Consider the following 24669-nt stretch of genomic DNA (forward strand, 5'->3'; position numbering starts at 1 on the left):
TATGTAAAGGAACATGAAAATGATCAGAAAGTTTATTAATTAGATGAATTGGACATTTCTCTTTCTATTAGTATCGACAACGCTAAATTTGAGCATATTTTAATACGTAATAAAAAAAATGTAGGCTGCTAAACAACTAAAATGTCTGACTTCGGGTTTATGCCAGTTGCAGGGCGAAGTGAGATTGTATCTTGATACATTCCTAAGTTCTGTTTAACAATTTAATTTTGTATTTTCTTTCAAACTAATCTTGTATTACAAAAATAAACATGAATAAACGGATTTGGATCCGAATTAATTTTGGCTTGAGGTCTCAGACCCAAGAAATGAGCCGTACCGTATAGAAGCTGAACGATGGACTGTGTGCAGGGCCAGGGCCAGGTCTCGACCCCTCACAACAGCAGGCAGCACGCAGCCTACAGTCCGGCGGCAAGGCAGCTGGTACAGAGGGTTCAGAGTCCTCACAGCTCCAACCAGCAGGTCCACACACACACCTACCCTAGTGCACCCTAGACACATACAAGCAGGGTGTCTACTGTAAACTGCTTAACAGCTCTAATAAATCTAAGGAGAACGATTATTTAATAAATGACTAGCACATGACATTTGGTTCCAGCCGAGCGACATGTATGAACATGTACTGATACAAAGTGCTACAGTCACAGATAGAACTCAAACCTGCGCTATCTCTAACTCAGAAACAAAGTGTGACAGTTCAGACCCTTGCGGCCATCGGCTCTCTTAACCTCTACACTATACGTTCTTTTGTTGTTCCATTAAGTTTTGCTTAAATAGTTGAAAACCATCTTCAAGCTAGCTACCTAAAACTGTATACAAACATACAATATAAATGTGAATACCTACCTTACGTACATCTAGAACTTTTATGAGGGCTATCCAGAAAGTAGATTACGTTTTGATATAAATAAAAATAAAGTACAAGAAAAAGTTGTATTATGTACATTTGAAATTGACACTAAAATATTTATTTTTCAACATATTTATCATACAGATTTAGACACTGATCATAGCGGTGAATTAGTTTTGATTTTACCAGTGATCCAGTGTCATAAAATTTGCCAGGTGGTAGTCGCTGGGTGCAAGGTCTGGACTGTAAGGCAGATGTGGAAACACCTCCACTCAGGACACCTCGAGTGCGATTTGCCATGTGTTGATTTTCGGTATCCATCTTGCACAAAATTTGTCATAATTTAACATCTGCGTAACAATTTGTGTAACAAACTCTTTGAAATTTGAAGAGAAAACTACGTGAGAGTTCTTTTATTATGAATCACGGTCTTCTTTGACCTTCTCATCGACTTTAGAGGACAATTTCATCGGTCACAATGTTTGGACATCCACTTCGTTCGATCTTTTTTTAAAACCTAATGCACCAATGAATGGCATACTCCACTTTCAGTAATCACATTGTTCCCATAAACTTCATTGAGTTGGTGATAAATCTCAATTAGTTTATTGTGCTTAGTAAAAAAAAAACCGTATTACCGACCGCACTTCACTACTTGTGGGATTTTCTATTGCATCAAACATTTTAAACTGCTATTGTTAACAACAAGGAGCAACATTAACTTCTTACTGGTACGGCTGGATAGCCACTGAACGGAGAAATGTCCGCGATAGTCCCTCCCCTAGCGGCTACAGAGTGAAACTTACTCTACTTTCTGGATAGCTCTCGTATTTTTAACTTCGATTTTGAGAATGAAGACAGAATAAAGAGATTTTTTTTTTTTAAATACTAAAAGTGTATGTAGCAGCCAAACACTTAACAACAAACCATGTAATTATTGATTTGATTTTTTCTACACATTTAAAAGATACTTGGGGTGAAGTCAGCCAGCCTAAGCATATTGGACTTGCCTGTTAATTTTTAGATCAATAGAATAGAATGGAGATACTCATTCAAAATTGTTTGGTTTTGAAATATTTAAGTTATAATTTAACAAGCAAAGCCTGGAAGTCTGGTTAGGGCTAAAAAAACTTGCTAAGTTATATTATTAGATGACAGTAGACACCCTATGGTCTCCAGTAGATTGCACATCCACTCTGTCGCTTGCACACTTTGCACGCACACCACGCTTCGCTTGTTCTAACTTGTATGGTTGATGTGATGGCTATTTGGTGGAAGTCACCACCCTTTTACGTCCCTCCTCGGTGTTCAGGGACATTACCTATTTTCTGATCTGAATATTTACAAAAACTATGTCTTTGAATGCTTACAGCTTTGATCAACAAACGGTGAATGTTCTTTATGTGTTCCACAGGCATGATCCTTGGTAGTGGTTTGGAAATAATAAAAATTCCCTTTAAGATAATTTTTTTAAACACATTTCCTCCAATATATATTATACTTTTTCAGGCAATTAATATGTGGTTTTTAATTTTCATTCGATAAAATATAATTTTTAGAAAAAGTATTGTGACGGTCTAAAAAGTTGATTTTCAATTTTTAATTTCAGTCAAATACCAATTGTTTTTGTGAAAATCTCCATCCATGTGTGGTGTGTATGAGTAATAAACTAAATGAACCTTAATTATTGTTATTCTTACCTAATAAGTATATTAATCAAATAAAGAGTAACCATTTTTCACCATCTAATTTATTGGTTAAAAAACAAAAATATAAAAAACCTTGTTTGTTCATTATATATTTATTATATTTATAGGTCCTTCATAAAATGGTATTTTTAACTGCCTTTGTCAAAAAAACCTCATTTAATGATGTGAAAACAGGTAAATTTGATTTTTATGTAAAATACGTTAAATTGTGATGTACTATGCAATGACTATCATCAACGCTTTTTGTGTCAAAACATCAACACAATTAAACTCCTTAAATTTGTTGGCATCCATGTGGAGAGCCATTTTCAGTCAGCAAATGTTCAACAGAAACTGCCAGTAATCTGTATCCGATTATATTGGTGAGTTATATCATGATTGTCTTCTGAAGGTTAACCAATCAAAGACCAATATGATCAAGCTTCAGACAATACGATATCTTTATCACAGGTTGCCAGCTTTCTGACAATTTTATGCTATCTTCTTTGTTAAAGTTGTATGTGATAAAGGGCATACAAGTGGTCTGTTTTTGATGAGTTCAGCAATAAATATCTTTCAAGAATCTTTTGATATTTTAACAGTTTGTAATTTTATAATTATGTAAACGTTTGAATAAATCATAAATTTTACCTAAAAGTTGTCTTTTTGTTAATCAAATACATTTTGGTGTGAATTTCTTACGATAACACTCTTGCGGTATCAGACTCAATTAAAAATGTTTACAATTTTCAAAATCCGACAGCCCATTGATTATTCAAAGAGTGATATTTGGAAGGAAAATATAGTATCCAAACCAGAGTATTGTGATCAGATTGACTAAAAGATAAGGTCCCCCACTCAACTCAATGTAGTTTGTATAACGTTCACAATCATTAGACGTACAGTTTTCCAGCAATGTGAGATTTATTGACACTCAGGCTCTGATCTCCTAGTTGTCTACTAGCTGGACTACTCTAGTCATATAAAATATCTTTTAATAGTCCTTGACCTTTTCGAGTTAAAATGTGATGGCAGAGTTAGCCTACATGTGAGTGTAACGGTTACAGACGGGTGGGGGAATCCAGTGGCACATTCCCCAGCAGCCACCCGCCCAGTATGGCAGTCCTAGTCCCGTACACAAGCCGCTTCCGCAGGTGCATGCCCCACCGGACGATTCCTACAAGATCACTCTGAAGCAGCCCACTCCACCCGCCGTGGTGGACCAGAAGCCCGTCCTCACACACCCTCCCTTCGTGTCATCCTCGGTGCCCAAGACTCCTAGTCCCCACACTCAGGCCAAAGCGGCAGATGATGCTGAGAAGAGTCTGGACAAATTCTGTCAGGTACACCAATTAACAATTAACACCTTAGAATTCAATAATGAACTATAGTATAAGGAAAGTTATATTATAATTAGAGTACTACGTGATATGAACTTAGAATAAATTCCACTTATATCAAAATAAGAAAATTTCTGCATATTGCAAGTCATCAATGTAAAGCTCCTAATATTAGTATGAACAAATGTATTAAAAAATTGTGAAAATTGAAGCAAACAGTCATCCTCTTTGGTAAACTAGATCTCATATTAACCCTCTCCATGTCGTAGACGGAAATATTAGAATGGTAGACTTTGACCAAAATGCCAAGTACAGTTATATCTGATATTATAGATTATGTCTCTTGGAGAGTTGTTTAGTTCACAAAAGGCCTTTGAAATGCCCATAGTCCAAACTAGCCTTATTATAAATAGAAAAATTTCAATTGAATATGTGATATTATTTTTTGTGGTTGTGACAGGAATCGGTGAATGACTTGATGATGACGATAGCCAAGCTGGACAGTAACGGCATCATGGTCATACCGGAGAAGGGTGCAGACTCTGTGGTGGATAGTAGTACAGGGCCCCCCATAGACAGGCCCTCCACCTCCACAGCTGGCACATCGCAGGCCACACCTTCCTCCCAAGGTATGTCTGTCTCTCTCATTGAACTATGAGGAATCAATCAATAAATGTTGAGAGGCATTTCAATTTAATGTGTTCTTGTGTCTGATAATTTAATTTTCTAATGCTCTTTTTCTTTAGGCGAGATAATTATTACAAATCTTGGTTAAGTAGAAGTTAATTGGCTTTTTTTAGTTACATGAGCGAGTTGACAGAGCTTTTAATACTAAATTAGATAAAAATATTACAAATTAAATCCTCTTCTTCTGTTTCATCACACTAAAAAGGTTAGAAATTCTAAATATCATTTATTTCTGAACACCAACAAAATTTTAAGAATTAAAAAGATTTGATGCACGGCTTTTATAAATTCCATTTTGGATGTGAAATGATATAATTATGATGAAATTATTTTCATCATGGCATGCCTACACATACATTACTATCATCTAAGGTTTTTACGTCGTTAACATATTGAAGTTTCTTGGAACGATTGGAAAGAATTTTAAACTTTTTGGTAGCCACACATATATTTAATAATAGTAAATATAATATACAATGGCATAAATATTTATATTGTTGGGACGAGGCTATCCAAAATTAAAGATCCCACCATCAGGTGACTACATTTAATAAAATAATAAGAATATTTATTTTCTCTTACACTCAAAAATACATTTTTCCAAACAAAAATAAGGATAATTGCAATAAAACACTCATTGATTAAATATAATCATTCCTTAAAGAGAGTAAAATATAATAATACTGAGCAAGTATCATTTAAAAAAAAAAAAAAATACTACCTGTTTGAATAAAATACAGAATATTTAAAACAAATTGACAGTGACTTCTTAAAGAATGATTAGAAATTTTAGGACCTCAGAAGGCTAAGCCTATTTAGAGGTTCCATTTTTAACATTAAAGATTAGGTTACTGAAATTGGCCACGCTCATAAATAATAAAAAAAACGTACCAATGCTAAAATAATAATATCAATACTCTTATCCCTCAACATAAATACACCATGATAAAATTAAATAAAACTACACAGACATGGATTGTGATCATAAAAGAACAATACAAATCTGATTTATATTTTTGATATCGTAACACTTTCAAGGTGTTCTAAAGAAATAAATTATTTCAAGTTATGTTTTGAGAATTTAATTGTGTTAATAATGTTTTGAAGGGATGTGAACTAGAAAATTTATATTGTAGTCATGACACTGTCTATAAAAGCCTAAGTATTAAAATTAAATTCACTCTTGGAAAATTATCAAATGTACATGTTTTAATTCATTAAAATTTTAACTGATGACCAATTATTGATCAGGAAGATAGTAGTTTAAGTTTGATGGATATCCAATTCTTTACGCCAGTGTTGGAATGAAGTTGTGACACAGTAATGTTTTGTTTGCTGCCAGGATTTCGTCAGCCAAGTAAGTTTATTGCTCATTTCTCACTATTGAGTGTGTGATCCGTGGTTATCTTTGTAGTTACTTGTGTGACAGTCATGTGCCTGTAGTTAGCAGAATCGTGTGTTCATTCAAAGCACCAATAGTGTTGACCATCATCTCAGAGTAAATTGGCAACAGCCGATGTAACTGTAAATTTCTAAATTGTGTCATTGTCGATATCCGGTAACTGGCCAGATCTGCTTGCCTCTTTAGTTTCTCCACCACGTATTGTCCTCTTTCTTTAGGTACTCTTTCCCATAATGGACCCAGTGAAAATCTGTGCTTGATTAACATTCTACTTTCAAAATGGTGCTGCTTCTTGCTTTTACTTCCACTGGTTTCTTTCTTTTGTCTGATAGTCAAGGTCAGATTAGATACAGATTATGGCCAGCTTGTCTGTAAATACAGAGATGAAAAATTAAAATAGTTCTATATCTGTTAGAAAAACCATATTCAATTCTCGTGTATAAAAATCGAAAGCATGATCTGCAGATGGTGTAAATCTATCTTAGTCATTTTTTGTTGATTGCCTCAAGAATTCAAGAATATATCAGAAATAAAGCAAAGATCAGGATTATGAAAAACTATTTAAGCAAATAAAACCTTAGCCACAGATATTAGACACTGCTAATCCAAAAATCTGTTTTTGAATGAATACCTTTAGGAATTAAATAACAAGATTACTGTGGCAAAAGGAATTTTACATTGTAATTGAACTTCTTGATTTAATTGGATGGCAAAAATACAACAAATTTATGGGAATGCCAGTTCAACTTACTTTTTACTTCAGTGTCTTGAACCTGACGCTGTCGCAGGCTTGACTCTTGAAATTTGGAGTCATATTCTTCTGAAGAGATCCAAAAAAAGGAGGTGACGAAGATCAAAATGAACACATACATTGTTTTAACATGAGAGACACCTAGACTACAAAATATAATGTACTCTAGGTGTCCCTGATGTTAAAACGATGTAATCATTTCATTTTGAGCTTCTACGTCACCGACTTTTTTGGGAACTCTCAGACGAACATGACTCCAGATTCCAGGAGTCTTGATAGAGTCAAATGCCAGATACTGTACCAAGAGGAATGTGAACTGGAGCCAAACTCAACATTAAAATTAAATCAACTTTTTCCACCATAGCTACGATTTGTGTTAAATTTATGCTTTATTAAATATTAGTTTAAATTACTTTAGACTATTCGAAACATGCAAAATCATTTGAATAATGACTAAAAAGTTGTTATCAAGGAGAAATTTAATAAAATCATGTTATGTGGAACATTTAAAATTTCTACTGTAATTTCGTTTATTAAAATGCCAGTATTGATGTTGTATTTTTCGGAGGCTTTAATGAGTGTTTGGAATGAGATATTGGTAAGAATTTGGGAACCATCGCAACAGGACAACAAAAACAGGTATGTCCGATCTCTTGTCTCCTTTTCTTCTCCTCTATCACTGATAAGTTTTCATAAAGAATTAGAAATGTAAATCTGATTGTTCAAAACAAACCTTGTACTCAAAACTGTTTTACAACACATTTTAAATTATTTCATGTAATCTGAAAACGTACTAATATGGAAAGGGTTTGTTCGTCCTAAGAACTTCACTACTCACTTTTAATTAACTCTAAAATATTATTGTTGCTTTGAATAGGAACCAATTTAATATTGACTTAAATTAACAAGCCTTTTCTTTAAAAAAATATATAAATAATTACAAAATATTATCCCCTATTTAAATTATCTTATTAAATATTCTGTGGAAGGAGATATTTTATTGTATTTTTTATTGAGAACATGTAATACATTTTTCTATCTGATAGTTACAAGAACTGTATGGAAAGAAATCTCTGTTAATTACTTATTAAGGGGAGAAAACTAGAATATACAGGGTGTCCATCTTGTATGTACCACCATTAGCATCTCAAGACAATTAAACTTAGAAAAAATGTAAATGGGGAACTTTTCTACTTTTTAATGAAAATTAAAAATAAAATTTAGGAATTTGAAAATTTGGCTACCATTTTTCCAATTTTGCAACCTAGTTTAAAATTTCTCACGAAGCTCTTACATATTTTCTTCCAATTTTGCATATAAAATAACATCTTAAAATGTATTTATTTTTGGCAATTTTCTGTTTTACTTAGAAGCTACAGCCTATTAAAGTTTCCAAAAATAACATGTTTTGATATGTTTAAGAGCAGTTGTATTAGTAATTTTGAACATAGTAAAAAAGTGAATGACATTGTTAAGTGGACTGTTAGCGTTGTGTCTACATTCAGCAATAAAACCTTAGTAATGGGCTCGTTAGATAACCATGAAAACATGTTACCATATTTTTAGACCGTAATATTGTAGTTGATTCTTTATGCAACAATCTATTCTCATAATTGTCTAAACTAGGTCTTGTTGAACTAAAATTACTAATTATTACTAATTACTAAAATTAAAACTACTAAATTGTATGTGCCCCAGTGAAGTTAATATCAAAGTTATAATTTATCATGACAAAAGTTATGAGCAACATAGTTATCGTTATTTAAAAGATAACTTTTTGTCATTATCTAATATAATATTTGGAATTCCTCAGGGATCCATTCTTAGATCATTACTGTTTGTATTCAGACGACTCAAATCTACCACAGGGAAAAATGTTGTATATTTAACCAAACAAATACAACTGTCCTTTACAATTATTACTACGTGCAAATCAAATTTTTATTAAACATGCATAAAACCATGTTTGTAGTATTTCATGCATTTACATATTCATCCAAAGAAAAGATAAACTGGCTATTATTATTAAAAGGCCATACAATATTAGAAAGTAATGAAACTACATTTTTAGGAGAGTAACTTTTGATCATAATTTGAACTGAAACATTCATATTTAAAAGATTTTGTTCAAAATATCTTCTTAAGTGTATGTCTTAAGAAAAATTAAATATGCAAGTTATATTAAAATTTTTAAATGCATTTACTTGGTATTGTGGTTTTACTCTCTGCCTTTTCAGTGTCTGAAAACTGACGCTGTCATATACTTGACTCCTGAAATCTGGAGGCAATGTCTGTATAAAGAGATCCAGTAAAATTAAAACAGTGGTACACAAACAAGACAAGTCCTTCTTTCTAGATATTCCAATACGTCTGAACGCATTACACTTAAGGTATACCTAATCACACACTCAATAATTCATTACACCTAAGTGAATGTGTTTAGAGATATTGGAATATCAAGGCAAAGAAGAAGTTGTCTTGGTTGTGTACCACTGTTTCAATCTTACTGTATCTCTTCTGACAGACTCCAGGTTTCAGGAGTCAAGTCTGTGATAGAGTCAGATTCTAGATGCTGCACTAAGAGGAATCTGAATTGGAGCTAAACTCAACACTCAAATTATATCAACTCTTTCCACCATAGCTACGATCTGTGTTAAATTTATGCTTTATTAAATATTAGTTTTAGTTACTTTAGACTATTTGAACCATGCAAAATCATTTGATAAATGACTCAAAAGATTGTTATCAAGGAAAAATTTAATAAAATCGTAAATAAAAGTCTGTGACAGTGTCAGATTACAGAAGCTGAACGAGCAGAGAGTGAATTTTTGGAATATTAGTAAACAAAAAACTATGTTTACCTCTCCCACCAGTTGTGCTATGGACACGATTGTATTTACATCGTATACATCCACTCAATAATATCATTCGGTATTTGTTAATATCGTACTACTTCCACTAATAATTTTAATTAAGTTTTAAGATGTTTAAAACGCCCTAAACATAATTCTAAAACTCACTCCAAAACTTTGGTCTAGCCAGTATTTTGCTTCATTAATTCTGACCATTTTACTTACTCATACTCAGTATTTTAATTGCTCATTTGCACAAACTGTGCATTTCCGATTTTGACAAGCTACATGAAAACAGAGATTATTTTCTAAACAGCTCTCGTATCTACATAACGATCTTGTTTGTTGCAACAATACGCGGATGAATTAACTGTTAATTGTTGTTTATCAGACATCCGAAGACCTAGTGAGTACCATGGCATGTGCATGGAAGTAGATTGACTTGATGCCATAGACTATTTTTTTTTTAATAACCTTATGTTATTTCATTGTTGATATATTGTTTTTGGAATAATGAAATTTAAAAATTGTAGTTTACAAAACAACATCTTTTGATGTCTTTTATGTTCGTTTTGTATTAAAATGCCTTTTAAAATCCGTCCTCAAGTATATTTCAGTTTATTATCTAGCCAGTTGTCAATAGAAAATCTCATTACATTTTAATTTATTACTAAATACTGTACCCAAGAAACTCGGTTTATTCAACTCATAAATAATCAATAATATTAATTTGTTTTAGTACAGTAGTGTCTGCGAAAATAGTTTCACTCTATTCAAAGAGTTTATATTCATTTGAAATACACTATTAGGAAACAGACTGCTGTATTAAGAGGTTAAAATAGAATACATGGCTTTAAAAAGAAGGGCTGTGGAGGGAAAAATATTAAGGTTTCATGGAATGAAAACAAATTATGTAGTTAAAAGTGATTCTGGTACAGACAGTAAAGTTTGATATATATATATATATATATATATATATATATATATATATATATAGTGAAATGTTATTGTTTCAGAAATTAAAAACGTGGAAGATACAGTATATTATGAACTAGGTTCTTTATATCAAATTTCACAAATCAAGATATTGGTTTTAGTTCTTATGTGCAATGTAGATAACTAATATTAACTAACCTTTTAAATATCCAAACTCTTTTCCTGTTTTTCCTTTGCTGTTATACATTTGATAAGAGAATGGTACAATATACTATACTACTTCTGGAGGTTAAGGGTTACAGACCATTGATAAACTAAAAATCACAACTCTAGAGATTATTATTGTAAAGAGAAAGTGACAGAATTAATGATAATCAATTTTTGGGAGAATACAAATTTAATATGAAACACAACCTAACAAAAATATTCCTTTAATTATCACACTTAGGTTTGATCCTAGTTTATCTAAAAGTCACTGGCCACAGGGTATCACATGCAAGAATTTTCAGCCGCTCGCAATGGATTAAACAGTTGTACATTTACATAATTTATTATGTACTTAACTGGATGGCATCCTCCATTAGTAAAGAAATAAAAATAGTTTACTGTGTAAAGATTTAAAAATTTTGCAAGTTAATGTATCTCGGTTATGCATAATTTTGGGAAAATGTTTCCAAAATTACACTTAAAATGATCGACTGTCTTCAAGTTATCTACAGAAAAATTTCTACAAATTAATGCTCTATGTACTCTTTGAACTTATACAAGGTGTGGCTAAAAAGTAACCGGATTAGTATTGTATTGTTGTTGTCCACAGAACATACGCAATTAGGCTAGATATCATACGGCTGCTTAAGTGATTCCCTCTTTTCCCCTCCTCGAATTTCGCCTGGCACCTGTACTTATTCTGCCCATAGTGTCAGTTATAAGCAGTTAATTTTTTGTCTCTGTGTCGGAAAAACGTTGAGTATCCACAAAGAACAGCACGGGACAACAACTTTCTTCAGTTCTAAACTTGGAAAATTCTGCAAGAGAAAACTGATTGTGGGTTTTTTACTTACAATCCCGAAACAAAACATCAATCGATGCATTGGAAATCTCCTGCTTCTTCCATACGGCCAAAAAAAAAAATGAATGACAAAAATAAAATTTCAAGGTCATGATGATTGCGTTTTTTTTATATTAAAGAGATCGTGTACATTAATTGAGTACCGAAGGTGCAAACAGTGAACCAGAATTACTACATTAGTGTCCTGAATACCCTACAGGAGTGTGTACGGAAAAACAGAATGATTTTTTTAAAAATCAAGTCATGGAACTCCACCAGGACAATGCTCCGTTTCACAAAGCTTTGTCAGTGAAGATGTATTTGGCCAAATACAACATCCCTGTCTTAGATCATCCACCCTACTCACTCGACTTGGTTCTCTGTGACTTTTCTCTGTTCCCCAAGTCAAGTCAGGTTTGAAAGGAATGAGATTTAAGACTGTTGAAGAAGTAAAAAAAAAAAGCGAAAAAAGTCATGACACGTTGGTATGGAAAATTATCTGTAGCATTGTTACGAACAGTGGAAAATTCCCATAGAGAAGTTTAGAGATCGAGAAGGGAAGTACTTTGAAAGGGATAACATCAAATTGTAAATATCTGTACATAAAATTTGTTTTCAGCCTCAGTCCGGTTATTTTCTAGCCACACTTTGTATAATTCCTTTTTATTTGTTTGAGGACAAATTTCTGTGCTAGAAAGTCCAATCAATAGATCTTGTCTATAACATACAAAATTTATTTTGCAACCAAGTGAACTACTGGAAAGATTCAACCTTAAAATAATAGGAAGGTGACTTAACTTCAGGCACTATTAATTGTGGACCAGCTCAGGGCTCTGCCAAATATAGATACAGACAATATGTTAAAGAATTTCGGTTTCCAAATAGAAATATTTAATTGACTGTTGATTTTTTTTATTTTGTGAAATTGATTCAAGAAGTACATTTTTTGTTATTAAATTTTTAGTTTTAGGTGCTATAACAACATTGTTAAAAAAAAAAACCATTTTATTTTAAACTGTTTATTTGATTTATTGTTATTTGTCGTAACTGTTACTTACAAGTTATTTACTATTTTAACATAGAAGGCTCCTGCTGTAGAGGTGTGTTTTCTGAAACACAATTACAAATGAAAAGTCCGATTTTGAATTTTTACAATATGCCCTAGTAATATATCACATGAGTGGAATCAGACACACTCTGTATATTGTTAATGCACTGACTGTGATGTACAAACAAGGGGGTTGTAACATGTATTGGGGTGCATCTATAGCGGACTAACATCACAATCTTTGATGTATGTTACACTTGTATACATGATTGATATATGAGGGGTGTCCGGAAAGTGTCTGGTATCCGACGATTACTTCTTATCTACAGCAGCTACTGTTATCAGATTGAGCATGCACTATCTCGTGTCCTCCTGCTTGCGTCATGAGTAGCGCTCACTCAATAAGTCGACTGTTAGCCAGAGTTTTAGTGCTTTTCAGGCTTTTGCCGGATTGTTTTCCTTCAAAAATGGCGTAATGTAAAGCATCAGCGAATTCGCGTCAAACTTTTATTTCAAACTCGGGGAAAACTTGTGCAGAGACAACTCAAAGCCAGATCCAGCAAGCTTTTCACTGAGAAGTAATGTCCCTGACTTCCGTGAATTTCTGTTTTATGAATGGCTGTGATTCGGTTAAAAGTAATCCGCGTCCTTATTAGCATTCATCAATACAAACCGCTGAAAACATTGAATGTGTATGTTTAGCGATAAAAAACAAATAAAAGCTAGACAGTGCGGTGCTGAAAATCTGTCCAAGGATTTGGGTTTTAAATGAGAGGTTGCAAAATTCGACTAAAAAATTACTTAACGAAGATCAAAAAGAGCGGTAGTTTTGAAGTTGCTCAAGACTTGTACAAAAACATGTCCACCAAATGATTCTGGCTGTTCCCTAAATTGAAATATCCTCTCAAGGAACTAGATTTCAAACAGTTGAAGAAGTCAAACTGAACGCACCTGCAGAGGTAATGGCGATCCTCAAGGTTGACTTTGCATCATGTTTCTCAGTGGAAGAATCATTTGAACAAGTGTATCATGTCCAAAGGAGAGCACTTTGAAGGATACTAAAGTTTTGGTTAAGATCAGTAAGCTAGTTTTTCAGCAACATCAAAATATCTTAGACTTTCCGGGCAGCCCTTGTATTCCACACTGTGGTAGTGTTCAGATAAATAGAAGCTTCAATCACTAATCCTACATGTTTATATAAAATGATACAACTTGATTCAAGCTTGATCTTGAAACTTCTATTGATCTGAACACAACTGTAGTTGTTTTCTATGTGGATATACTCTAATTTCTTTCTGTTCTTGAAATCACCATTTATTTGTTTGTGACAGTTTAAAAACTGAATAATTGTTTTTACAATAAAACATCTTTAGTGTTGAGTGAACTAATACTTTGTTTGCTGCCTATTCAAGAAGGCGTACGGGCAAGTAAGTCTTGTTTTTCACATCTACTCAGCACTGCATTTATCAATGTTCACTTTTTTTTTTAATATAATAATTGTTGTTTCCCGTCCCAGATCCTTTTTACATACACGATAATGAAGGGGTATAACTATGTGTATTGATGTTTATGTGTATAAAGATACACTGAAACCAAGTGAAACAGTGGATCATTGGTAAAGGTCGTTATTGACATTGTTTGATTTGAAATTTTAAAATGTTTATTGTTATAGGTAGTTGTCATTATGTGTTACAAAAAAAATGTTCAATTGTTTAATATTTCTGTTTTTTATAACACATAACAATAACGATGTCTTTAAATATCATGGTTATTTATTAAAAAATGTCATGAGCACGAAAAGAATCATCGTGAGAATGTTGATTGATTGTCTTACGATAACGGTTATCTTATAGTGGTAGTGACAATTGACAATTTAACCATTCCAAAACTCACAATTTAAGTGAACACATTTTCAATTATCTTTCCTAAAAGTAATATATACTTTTTTAAACTAAATAAAATTTTTACTGTCTTCAGTTTTTTAATTCTATATTAAGAAAACATTTCCAACATTTTCTAAGTATGGTTTCCCCAATTTCAGTTAACATATTTAAATTTATAAATAAATAAAGTTTCTTTAATAAATTTGTGTGTGTAGCCTTATTGTTTTGCCAGAATATATTTCTTTTCTTACTGAAATATAATATAAATATGTAATAAGTGGTTTTATGTACCACTTGTATGTCACTACTTGGGTGAAGAAAACTCATTGACATAAGACTGTCAATGAGTGTAATAAAATATTTATTTACAAGTAAATTTAAAATAATTAGTATGTGGAGAACCATATTTTGTTTTTTTGTCGAACAGTTACAAGTTGTTATACAGGGTGTTCACAAAAGGGTGTCACAAACTTCTGTGGGCGGAAGTATTCTTCATTTCAAGCAAAAAACGTCCTATAAATATAGGTTGAAAAGTGTTGTTTAGTCGCTGGCCGCCATATTGTATTTTTATAAAAAGATTAATATCTTTAGAACTATTTAAGCTAAGGAAACTAAATTTGGCACATAGGTTTGAATAGATAAGAGGGAAATAAAAAATAACCACTGTCTCATTTTCTTTAATATTTACAAAATGGCATCTATTAAAAATATTTAAAGACAAATAACATCAAAACCCTTATAGTTATAAAAAATGTACTAGACACCAACTATTTGACCAATTTCATTACAATTACAACGAAATCCGTCAGCGCATAAGCGAACATGACCATTTTAAAAGTACGCTTGCACAAGCTGGGAGCAAAAATAATTTTTCTTTTCATAGGCATCAGCTGTTTTAAATAGGTTAAAAAGCTGTTACAAGATACCAACTATTTTTAAATTTTTATAATAATTACAACGGAACTTTTTCTAACTAAATCCGTCAATGCATAAGTAAGCATGAATACTTTAAAGATATGCTTACACAAACCAGGAGTGCCAAACATGTCACAGTTGAGAGTTATCAGTTGTTTGTTGGCTTGTGCAAGCGTATCTTTAAAGTGGTTGTACTCGCTTATGCGTTGACGAATTTTGTTGAAATAAGTACCATTGGAATTGTTATAAAAATTTTAAAATACTTGGTATCTTGTGAAATTGTTCTAACTTATGTAAAACAGCTGATGCCTATGAAAAAACAAAATGTTTGTTGCTCCCTGCTTGTGCAAGCATACGTTTAATGTAGTAGTATTCGCTTATGCACTGACAGATTTTCTTGAAACAAGTACTTTTGGAATTATAATGAAATTGGTCAAATAGTTTGTGTCTAGTACATTTTTTATAACTATTAAGAGTTTTTTTTTGTTATTTGTCTTTAAATAGACGTCATTTTGTTAATATTAAAGAAAATAAAACAATTATTTGTTTTATTTTCCTCTTATTGATTCAAACCTATGTACCAAATGTGGTTTCCTTAGCTTAAATAATTCTAGATATGTTAATTCTTTTAATCAAAAATACAAAATGGCGGCCGGATCTAAACAAAACATTTTTTTACCTATATTTATAGGACAATTTTTGTTTGAAATGAAGAATACTATGACCCACAGAAGTTTGTGATAGCCGTTTGTGAACAACATATATGTTGAATTTTATGGATACTTTCAACCCAAGAGGAACAGTTATTTTAGTACATTGTAACCATGAGAATGTTATTTCAAGGTGGTACTGTACAGCAGTTTTATGTACGGGGTGACAAAGACAGATTACTTACAGTCCCGTTGATTCTGCATAGTGTTGCAGGAACATATATAATGGGGGGGGGAGGGGATCAAGCCTTTTTCCCCTAAATTTTGGAAAGCAAACAACATTTCACTCAGGTAGCTTGCTATGGTAAATTAACAATTACAGCTCTAATTGCTTCCACTATTTACACTTTTTACCTACAGTGTTAAACATTATTGATGACTGATATTACTATTAATAAATTTTGTTGTCATACAACAAAAAAATCATTGAGAGTTTATCTTTGATTCTATATTTAATAGTCTTAATAGTACTAAGAGATCATTTCAATTTAAAGAATTTAGTTCCAAGACCTAGTTAACATTAGAAAATGATATAATAATTGAATGAACCTGTTGGTACTGACGTGTTGAATTATTTATCAATGTAACAAATTAGTTCTTATCACGCAACACCTAAAACATTCCTTTCAGTCTCTCCAGAATTTATACAAATGTTAATTTACGTTGTGCTAAAATATAGCTCCAAACATTAATTTTTGTGGTCTTGGTAGCCAATGGTTTTCTGTGGGAGAATCCCTGGCTGCCTTGTTTTTGGGAGTGTTACAAACCCTCTGAAATAATTTTCAATATATGTCCCTGAAGTGTTGATTTCGTTTGACCTTTTCTATCTTATCAAAGTAACAATATGAAGAGCAATTGTCATGAGCTGGGAACCTATTCTTTATCTTTGGAGTTCAAGAATCTTCCAGTTAATCTGTAAAATGGTACAACTTCCCCAACTTGAACCTTTTTCCCGTTTTGGGTTTCTTTTCCCTGCATCTAATGTTAGGGAGGAGAATGTCAAACCTTTTGTTCAAGATGTTTTCTGTTGGGTGTTCGCCCAGACAGGTGTAGGATCCTGCTACTGTATGGGTGTAGTGACTACTTTTATTGATCACATAATGTAGTATGAAAATATCGGCGTAAACAAATCTGGTGTAAATAACTTGGTCTAGACTAGCAGATACAGATTGCATTCACAATATAAACCGAATAAATATACAAACATATGCATTGAAATAGCCTTGTACATTTTTGTATGATCGCTGTTTACTCATTCTAACAAAATTGCCTTGAATAGAATATAACCAAAATAGTATTTACAAAATATTAAAAAATGTTTGGCTATTTATTAGAAACATTGTATGGATAAAATATCACAGTAAAAATCTATTAACAGAATAAAAGCACTCTTCAACCAGGAATCAGTTTTATAAATTAAAATAGTAGTTCATTATTGAAATCTGTGTTTTATGTCTGTGTGTGAGTTTGAATTTGTTTGTTTAAGTTAGTGCTTATGGGTTTTGGTTAGCTTAAGTTTTTTAGCCACAACCCTATGAGACACCTTTCTGAAGATAGGCAAAATAGGAATAATTTTATTACTACACAAGGCATTACTCAGTTAAGTAGTTATCTGAAGTAATTTTGGGCAATTCTGTTAGCAAACTCAAAGAAAATTACTAAATAAAGGGATATAAACGTTTTGTAGTATGTGTATATGGGTTATGGCTTAAAGGAATTAAATGTTTTTTTATGAATTAATGCAAATTCAATTTATTTTAAATTATATAATGTTTTAGAAAATAGTGCATTTTTATTGCAATATTAATTTTAAATCTTTTATTTTTCCATATGTAAAAACAAATTATTCCTTTCAGACATCTTTCATATATGTACTGTACAAAATCAACCGTCTTTGCATTTTTTTCCCTCTTTTTGTGGAACTCCTTTGATGATGTCCACTATTACTACTTAAGAAATCTAAAATTCCTCCTAAAAAATAAAAAGTTAAAAAAATGCTCTTTTCAAAGAAAGTATTTTAAAGGGTTCTGACTAAAGTTTTTTTTTTTTTTCATTTAGTGTAAAATTTACCCTAACAAAAAGTTATTCAACAATATTTAATTGTTAGGTTCAATGATCCATTCTTGGCTGTAAGGCAGCTTGAAATTATTTTGTAGTTAATCGTTTTTTTTTTAATTTTAGGGATATCATATATATATCTTTGGGATAATAATTGGGAACATATTTCGAGGTGGTAATTTTAATACTGACTACTGGGGAATATTTGGGGAGGGGCAACGAATGAATTGTGGTTAGTAGGTTGGGATATGTAGGGGAGTCAGAAATATTTCTAAGAATGGTTAAACCACAGTTTGTTCGATCACTAAAAAAATATAGCTTATTTTAACCCTCCATCGGGCGCTAAACGGAGTTTTCCTCCGTGTATTTTTTATTATTAAAAAAATTACTACTTTTCTGATGTTGGCAGTCGTTTCCCGCAGTGTACTTCACGAGCATCTTTCGGGGAAGCGAAACAATAGCCTAACACTTATTTTTTGTCAAAAATCTGTCGGTATGAGGTCTACTTCCGTGCGAGACTAGACGATTCCTCCGTGAGCGCCCGATGTTGTGTTTGTAATACTTGGACAAAATCTCCATGAGCGCCTTATAGTGTTTAGTTTTTACAGAGTAATAATCCGTGTGCGTCTAAATGTGTGACCTGTGATGGTTTCTTTTTAAGTTTTACAATATATTTTATTTGAATTTTGTGAAATGGAGAATGAAGACGAGAGACTTGTCAGTATCAGTACCCGTGTGCTAGGGAACATTTCAGTACTGTTTATGGAGTGAACATTGTCGTTATAAGAACCAGAAGGAAAATAACTTTGTTTTGAAACTTTGTGTAGTGTTTATTAAAATTTTTAGTAAAGAATAAATTTTAATTTTAGAGTAATAATTGACATTACAATTTTATAATATCTCAAGAATTGAAGTAAGTTGTTTTTGTAAGAAGTTAAAAACTAAGTTAATTTCCATATATTATTACAGTAGGTAAAACAATTTTTACAATTAATTGCATTATTCCTTAAAATAAATCATGTTGTTATTGTACAATAACATTTTTTAAGATTTTGAATTTCTTAATTGGAAAATTCATTACATAAGAGAGTAATTTTTATTTACATTGAAATGAATATATTACATTGTAGTTAAATCAGTATGAATATTTAAACAAATAAAAACAGTTTAAATGACTGTGATATCCATTATTCGCTAACCTGGAGGAAACCTCCGTGAGCGCCTGATGGTGTTTCTAATTTTAAGCGCCTGATGGAGGGTTAATGTAAATGCTGCTCTAATCTAAACTACTATTTAAATAACTGAATATAATCTCTATTCAATTAGTTTTAAACATGGAAACCATATATTGTTGAATATAATTTAAATCAAATAAGAAAATTATATCCATGAACTGGACATAATGTACGGACAAAGATGATCAGCATATATAAGATATGTTTTCTAATTTTTCTAAAAACTCCAACAATAACTTTATCATTCATCGTGATTGATCTATGAAGTTCACACCCAGGTTGGAACTGTCAAGCTCTGCTGATGATCAAAAATTACAATTACAGGCAGCAAAAACTGTCAATTTCTTATTTTATAGAACATCAGTGTGGTTTCATGTAAAACAGGCAGTACAACATACGGCAGTCAAATTGATAACAGCAAGAAGTTAACGTTTTGTGCCCGTATAACAATAAGAATTCACGTTTTGTGCACGTATAACAACAAGAAATTAACGTTTTGTGCCTGTATCCAGGGAGCCTGGACTCGCAGAAAGACGACCCTAACGAAGACTGGTGCGCCGTCTGTCTTGATGGAGGGGAACCTGTGTTGTGCTGTGATAACTGTCCCAAAGTCTTCCACCTCAAGTGTCACATACCTAGTCTGAGTGCGTTTCCAGGGTAAGTGATCATGCACAGTATAAGTATCATGCACTGGCATGTCATCGTTTTACACATAAGTTAGTTTCCTTATCTCAACATCAGTTTTCTTCTTTGGTCCTTAGCTTTTCAATTTCCTTCCACACAATTTTGAAAATGCAAATAATTTTAAACTATTGAAACAATTTTAGGAAAATCTTTTGATCAAGAGAACGGTTTTATTAGCATTCAAGAGGCAAAAAAAACGAGGTCAGCAGGTCAATTTTATTTATAATTGTTTGCGTTGACAGTTATTTCTTTATATTGCCTATCATCATAATGCTTATGCGTATTGTATAAATGCTTACATCATTATTATTGATGTATATTTTCAATGTACTGACCAGCACAAAGAGCTGTAAGTTCCTACTGTGTGAATGGATAAGTTTGAAGTTACATTAATTTTTTGACACTTAATGTTATAGGTTTGAAGAAAAAAAACTAAATTTTTAGTAAAAAATTTTTAGTAACACAAATTTAATATTTAACATGATTGCTAAAAAACAAATAAGGTTAAACACTTACAAAACATTTACTTGTTGATGGATCGAGAACTTACATTTATATTAGTCGTTATTATTTTATATCAATTGGAACATATTCTAGCCTGTTTTACAAGAATCATCCAAAAAGTATGAATGGCTTTCTGTTTTTAGTGGTAACCCCCTAATCAAATTTAATGAAAGAGGTGTTAAAAACCGCTGCTTCACAATTTTTGAATTTTAAAATCAATTTCCTGAAATTTCTGAATTTACATGAAAAATAGGCTACTACAAGTTTTGCGCTTGTTACCAAAGACACCAAAACTGCTTGCTGACAACCACAACATAAAATTAACTTTTGACCAAGTTCAAATAGGACGTTTTTTAATGTCTCCCATACAGCTTGGACTGGGCTCCTAGCTTGACTTTCGCCTGTTCCTGAACCTGAGTGGTGGCTTGTATCTATGCAGTTCGCTGATGACAAAGAGCTGTAAATTCTGTTTGGCGTCTAAGTAGAAAAATAGAGAAAAGGTATGGTTTTCAGATGTATGTAATCAAGTTTTGTATCTTCACTGGTTTACTTTTTATTTCAAAACAGAGGTTACATTCTAGATAACTCTCATAGCATCTGAAAAACATACCTGAGACATTTAAATTGAATTAGGGTTTGTTATTATTTAACAAATCCTGTATTTTGGCACTTTGAATCCGACTACGGAGGTTCGGTGCAGAAACCAACCAATAGGTTAGCAATTGCCACACTACTCGTGATGTAATCTCAATGTTGATTTGAATTTTTAGTAATGTGTTGAATGTAATGCAGTTTTGGGATATCCACTTATATCTAAAACACATCAGAGGCTTATTTCCAGAACTATATTTATAAATGTAAGGAAAGGGAAAGGTTCTTAAAGACAAAGGTTTGCCAATTGTCCCATTTACAGAACTATTGCTAAGAGTTCGCAACAGTTCTGGAACAGTTTGGTGTAATTGTCTGGTTACAGTGAAATTCTGTATTCGGTTTGTGACACAGTGTGACAAATCTCGGAAGCGACAGTCGCTTCATCGCAAGCAAGAACGGAGTCAGGAAGATTGTCTTAACAAATTATATTTTACTGTCACTTCACTGGAACGGAAAGTACTGAAATTAAGTTGGTATCTGTTAATTAACAGCTGTTTTCTTGCAGAGAATCGGAGACATGGCAATGTTTGCTGTGTACGAGCATGAGTGGTGTCACCTCCAATATTCAGGTGAGATAGTTTTTCCTATTGTGTAAAGCAGTGAAATAGTTATATTACTATTATTATTGGATAATTGTGAGTTTTTCTTTAGTAAAATAATTGAAAAGTTATATTGCTGTTTCAGTAAGAAAAGCTTTGGTGGTTCTGTTAATAATCTGTAACTGTTTACCATCCACACAATTTGTCAGTTACATTTGTAACGAAAATAAATCTTTTTATTTTTCATTTCAGATTCCTATAGTACTGGAATCCATAAAAACCCCAGTTATTGTCCATTACATACGTATTTCTTTGTCTACAGGCAAACTCAGTATACTGATTTGAGGCCACCTGTAAAGATTCAGGTTTCTTTAGAAATACTTCCCACCACATTGAGATTTTGTCTTATTATGGGCTCTATTGATCATCTTTTTTTAGATTAATTATGTATTACACAGCTCCTTTCAGCCATATAAAAATAAACCTGTTTTTTTTTAACTTACCCAAAATGAAGTCAAAGCAGTCAAAAAGGATGTACAAGGTTGTCCAGGTAACCACACTGCCAGATTTGGTGACGACAATTGTTGTCAGCTGCACCTGGTGCCAGTCCCCGCTTAGTCAGTACCGCAGTCCATAAACATGGACTGAACTCACATCAGCAGAACTTGAATCAGAATCGTCCTGTTCACTCATAAAGTCTTCCACTTGTTCATTGTTGTCCTCCATATTAACAAAATACAATAATAAACACACATATTATACAGTCACCTTACACCACACAATAAATAATACAGCACAGCCAGTGAACGAAAATTGCGAACCACGAACGGATTGCGAATAAACAACGTATGAAACAGGCACAACACGCGGCAAAGGGTACAACGGTATCTGTTTGGCTCACGCTGAGGCAATGGCGGCCAAGCGAGCAGATGTCTGCTATTGTTGTCATCCGCATGGTGTGCCAGTATTGCATGAAAACAATTGTCCTCACTCGCAGCGAATGTGTTAAACAGGTGCCAACCTAACAGTGTTGATCAAATCTCCTCTGACAAGGGTTGCAGATGATAAAGATTGTCGGCCATTGTGTAGGTGGGCGATAAACGGCCGCACTCTGACGGCTTGGACTCCTACGAGCAGATGTTGATGCAGAGGATACTGTTGGAGCTGTACTGCCAGTACGAGCCCAGCCTACACTTCCGAGAGGTCATTCCTGCCGACGTAAGTATGGGACAGTTCAGCAGTAGTTTTTGGTATCATGTGAATTTGTAAGTCATTGAACTTACAACATTCAAGTAATAAACAATGTCAAATCCACTATATTAAATTTTATTAATAACTTAAGACAAAGTCAGCATAGAATAAAATCCAGAAAATAAATAAACAACAGACAAAATAATTTACGCCAATTATGGTAACTGAGCAACAGGTTAATCTACAGGGTTTTCATTTGAAAACTTCAAACTCGTATTAAACAAACTTATAGCCCAAGTATCAAAATTCTGTAAATGGGAGTGTATAGTACTAATTGGGGGAACCAAAAAAAATATTCTCAGTGGGGATGCTCACCCTCATGGCTAAGCCGTTTGATATCAGCAGCCAATAATGTAATTAAATAAAATAAAATGAACACTCTGTATACTCTGTTAATCTAACATAACAAACATTGAATAAAACATCTCCAGTTCTTTGGTTCCTAAGAATTCCTAAATAAATGAAATAAAATGTTAAATTAACCAAAAGCCAAAATTAACTTATTTTTTAATAAGACTACAGACAGTTCTGCTATTTCTGAAAGGAGTTTGTTGTACTTTTTCACACCTAATACGTTATAACTTATTTGAGATTTTGACAGTCTACAAAAAAGGTGTATGAATACATTTATTATTCCTTGTATTATAAATTCTGGGTGTTCTGTCGTAGTTGATGGGTGTATAAGTTACTCTTTGTGAATAGTATTACGTAAAATATTTTATAAATCACATTATTCTCACAAATTAGATCATTGCAGACCTCTTGAAAATGTTTAACTGTCATAAATATTTATTATAATATGGAGAGAGTCTTACTTTGGATTGTTATGTAGTCTTAAGGCACTCTGTTATAGTTACACAGATCTCTAAATCATTGTTATACTACAGCTATATTGAAGCTATAGTCAGATAACCTGTGGAACTCTTCAAGCGGACTTCCTCTAGCATTCTGACCCTTTCAAGTCATCCTATTATAGTTTAATATTCTTTAAAGAGGCGACACAGAGTGATCAGTTCAATAATTTTTATCTTAAGAAATTGAAGCCACTATTAAACATTATCATAGTTCTTGTTTATTGTTTTACAGAATTTGGAGTACCATGAGAAGATCAAGCGGCCGATGTCATTTTGACATGATACGGCAGAAGCTGGCCTCTACGACGTCAGATCGTTACCGCAACATGAAGGAAGTGGTCGACGACATCAGACTAGTTTTCAAAAAATGCCTACACGTTTAATCCAGTAAGAGCCTTACTTTGTTACAGTGTGATGTGGTTTCTTGTATTTTTACCTGTTCTAATTTCTTTATTTTCTGTATTTTGTAACAGCTAACAATTGCCAATTTGCCTTTACCCTTCTGCCACAAGAAGTGGTATTAACCACTAAAATCTGTTCATCAAACATAAAATTTGTTTAATTAATTTTTTAAATTCATATTGTGTAATAATTCTTGATAATACTGCAATGGGTGTTAATCAAATCAAATCATTTATTGTCAGGACACTACAATAGTGGTATAACAACGTCAACAAGTTATAACACGTGAAACAAGTTAAAGAAGCATACTATTACTAGCATTGTAAAATTCATTTACACTATATATACACTTCTTAATCCTTT

General features: G+C 32.5%; 1 protein-coding gene across 1 annotated transcript; it reads left to right on the forward strand.

Moving 5' to 3' along the window:
• Window positions 1-255: 255 nt before the first annotated feature.
• LOC124373985 (E3 ubiquitin-protein ligase TRIM33) lies at window positions 256-24294 on the forward strand. Its single transcript, XM_046832291.1, has 7 exons — window positions 256-480; window positions 3624-3899; window positions 4357-4525; window positions 19934-20078; window positions 21766-21829; window positions 22889-23017; window positions 24137-24294. The coding sequence occupies exons 1-7, from the start codon at window positions 355-357 to the stop codon at window positions 24179-24181; spliced, it is 954 nt and encodes a 317-aa protein (XP_046688247.1). The 5' UTR covers window positions 256-354; the 3' UTR covers window positions 24182-24294.
• The last annotated feature ends 375 nt before the right edge of the window (window positions 24295-24669 follow it).

The sequence above is a fragment of the Homalodisca vitripennis genome, unplaced genomic scaffold (assembly GCF_021130785.1).
Source record: "Homalodisca vitripennis isolate AUS2020 unplaced genomic scaffold, UT_GWSS_2.1 ScUCBcl_6887;HRSCAF=14314, whole genome shotgun sequence".
Taxonomy (NCBI): Eukaryota; Metazoa; Arthropoda; class Insecta; order Hemiptera; family Cicadellidae; genus Homalodisca; species Homalodisca vitripennis.

Coding starts and splice junctions, on each gene's coding strand:
- LOC124373985 (XM_046832291.1), top strand. CDS start 355: ATGGACTGTGTGCAGGGCCAGGGCCAGGTCTCGACCCCTCACAACAGC. Junction 481..3,623: donor CTCACAGCTCCAACCAGCAG/GTCCACACACAC, acceptor TAACGGTTACAG/ACGGGTGGGGGAATCCAGTG. Junction 21,830..22,888: donor GTGTCACCTCCAATATTCAG/GTGAGATAGTTT, acceptor GCCATTGTGTAG/GTGGGCGATAAACGGCCGCA.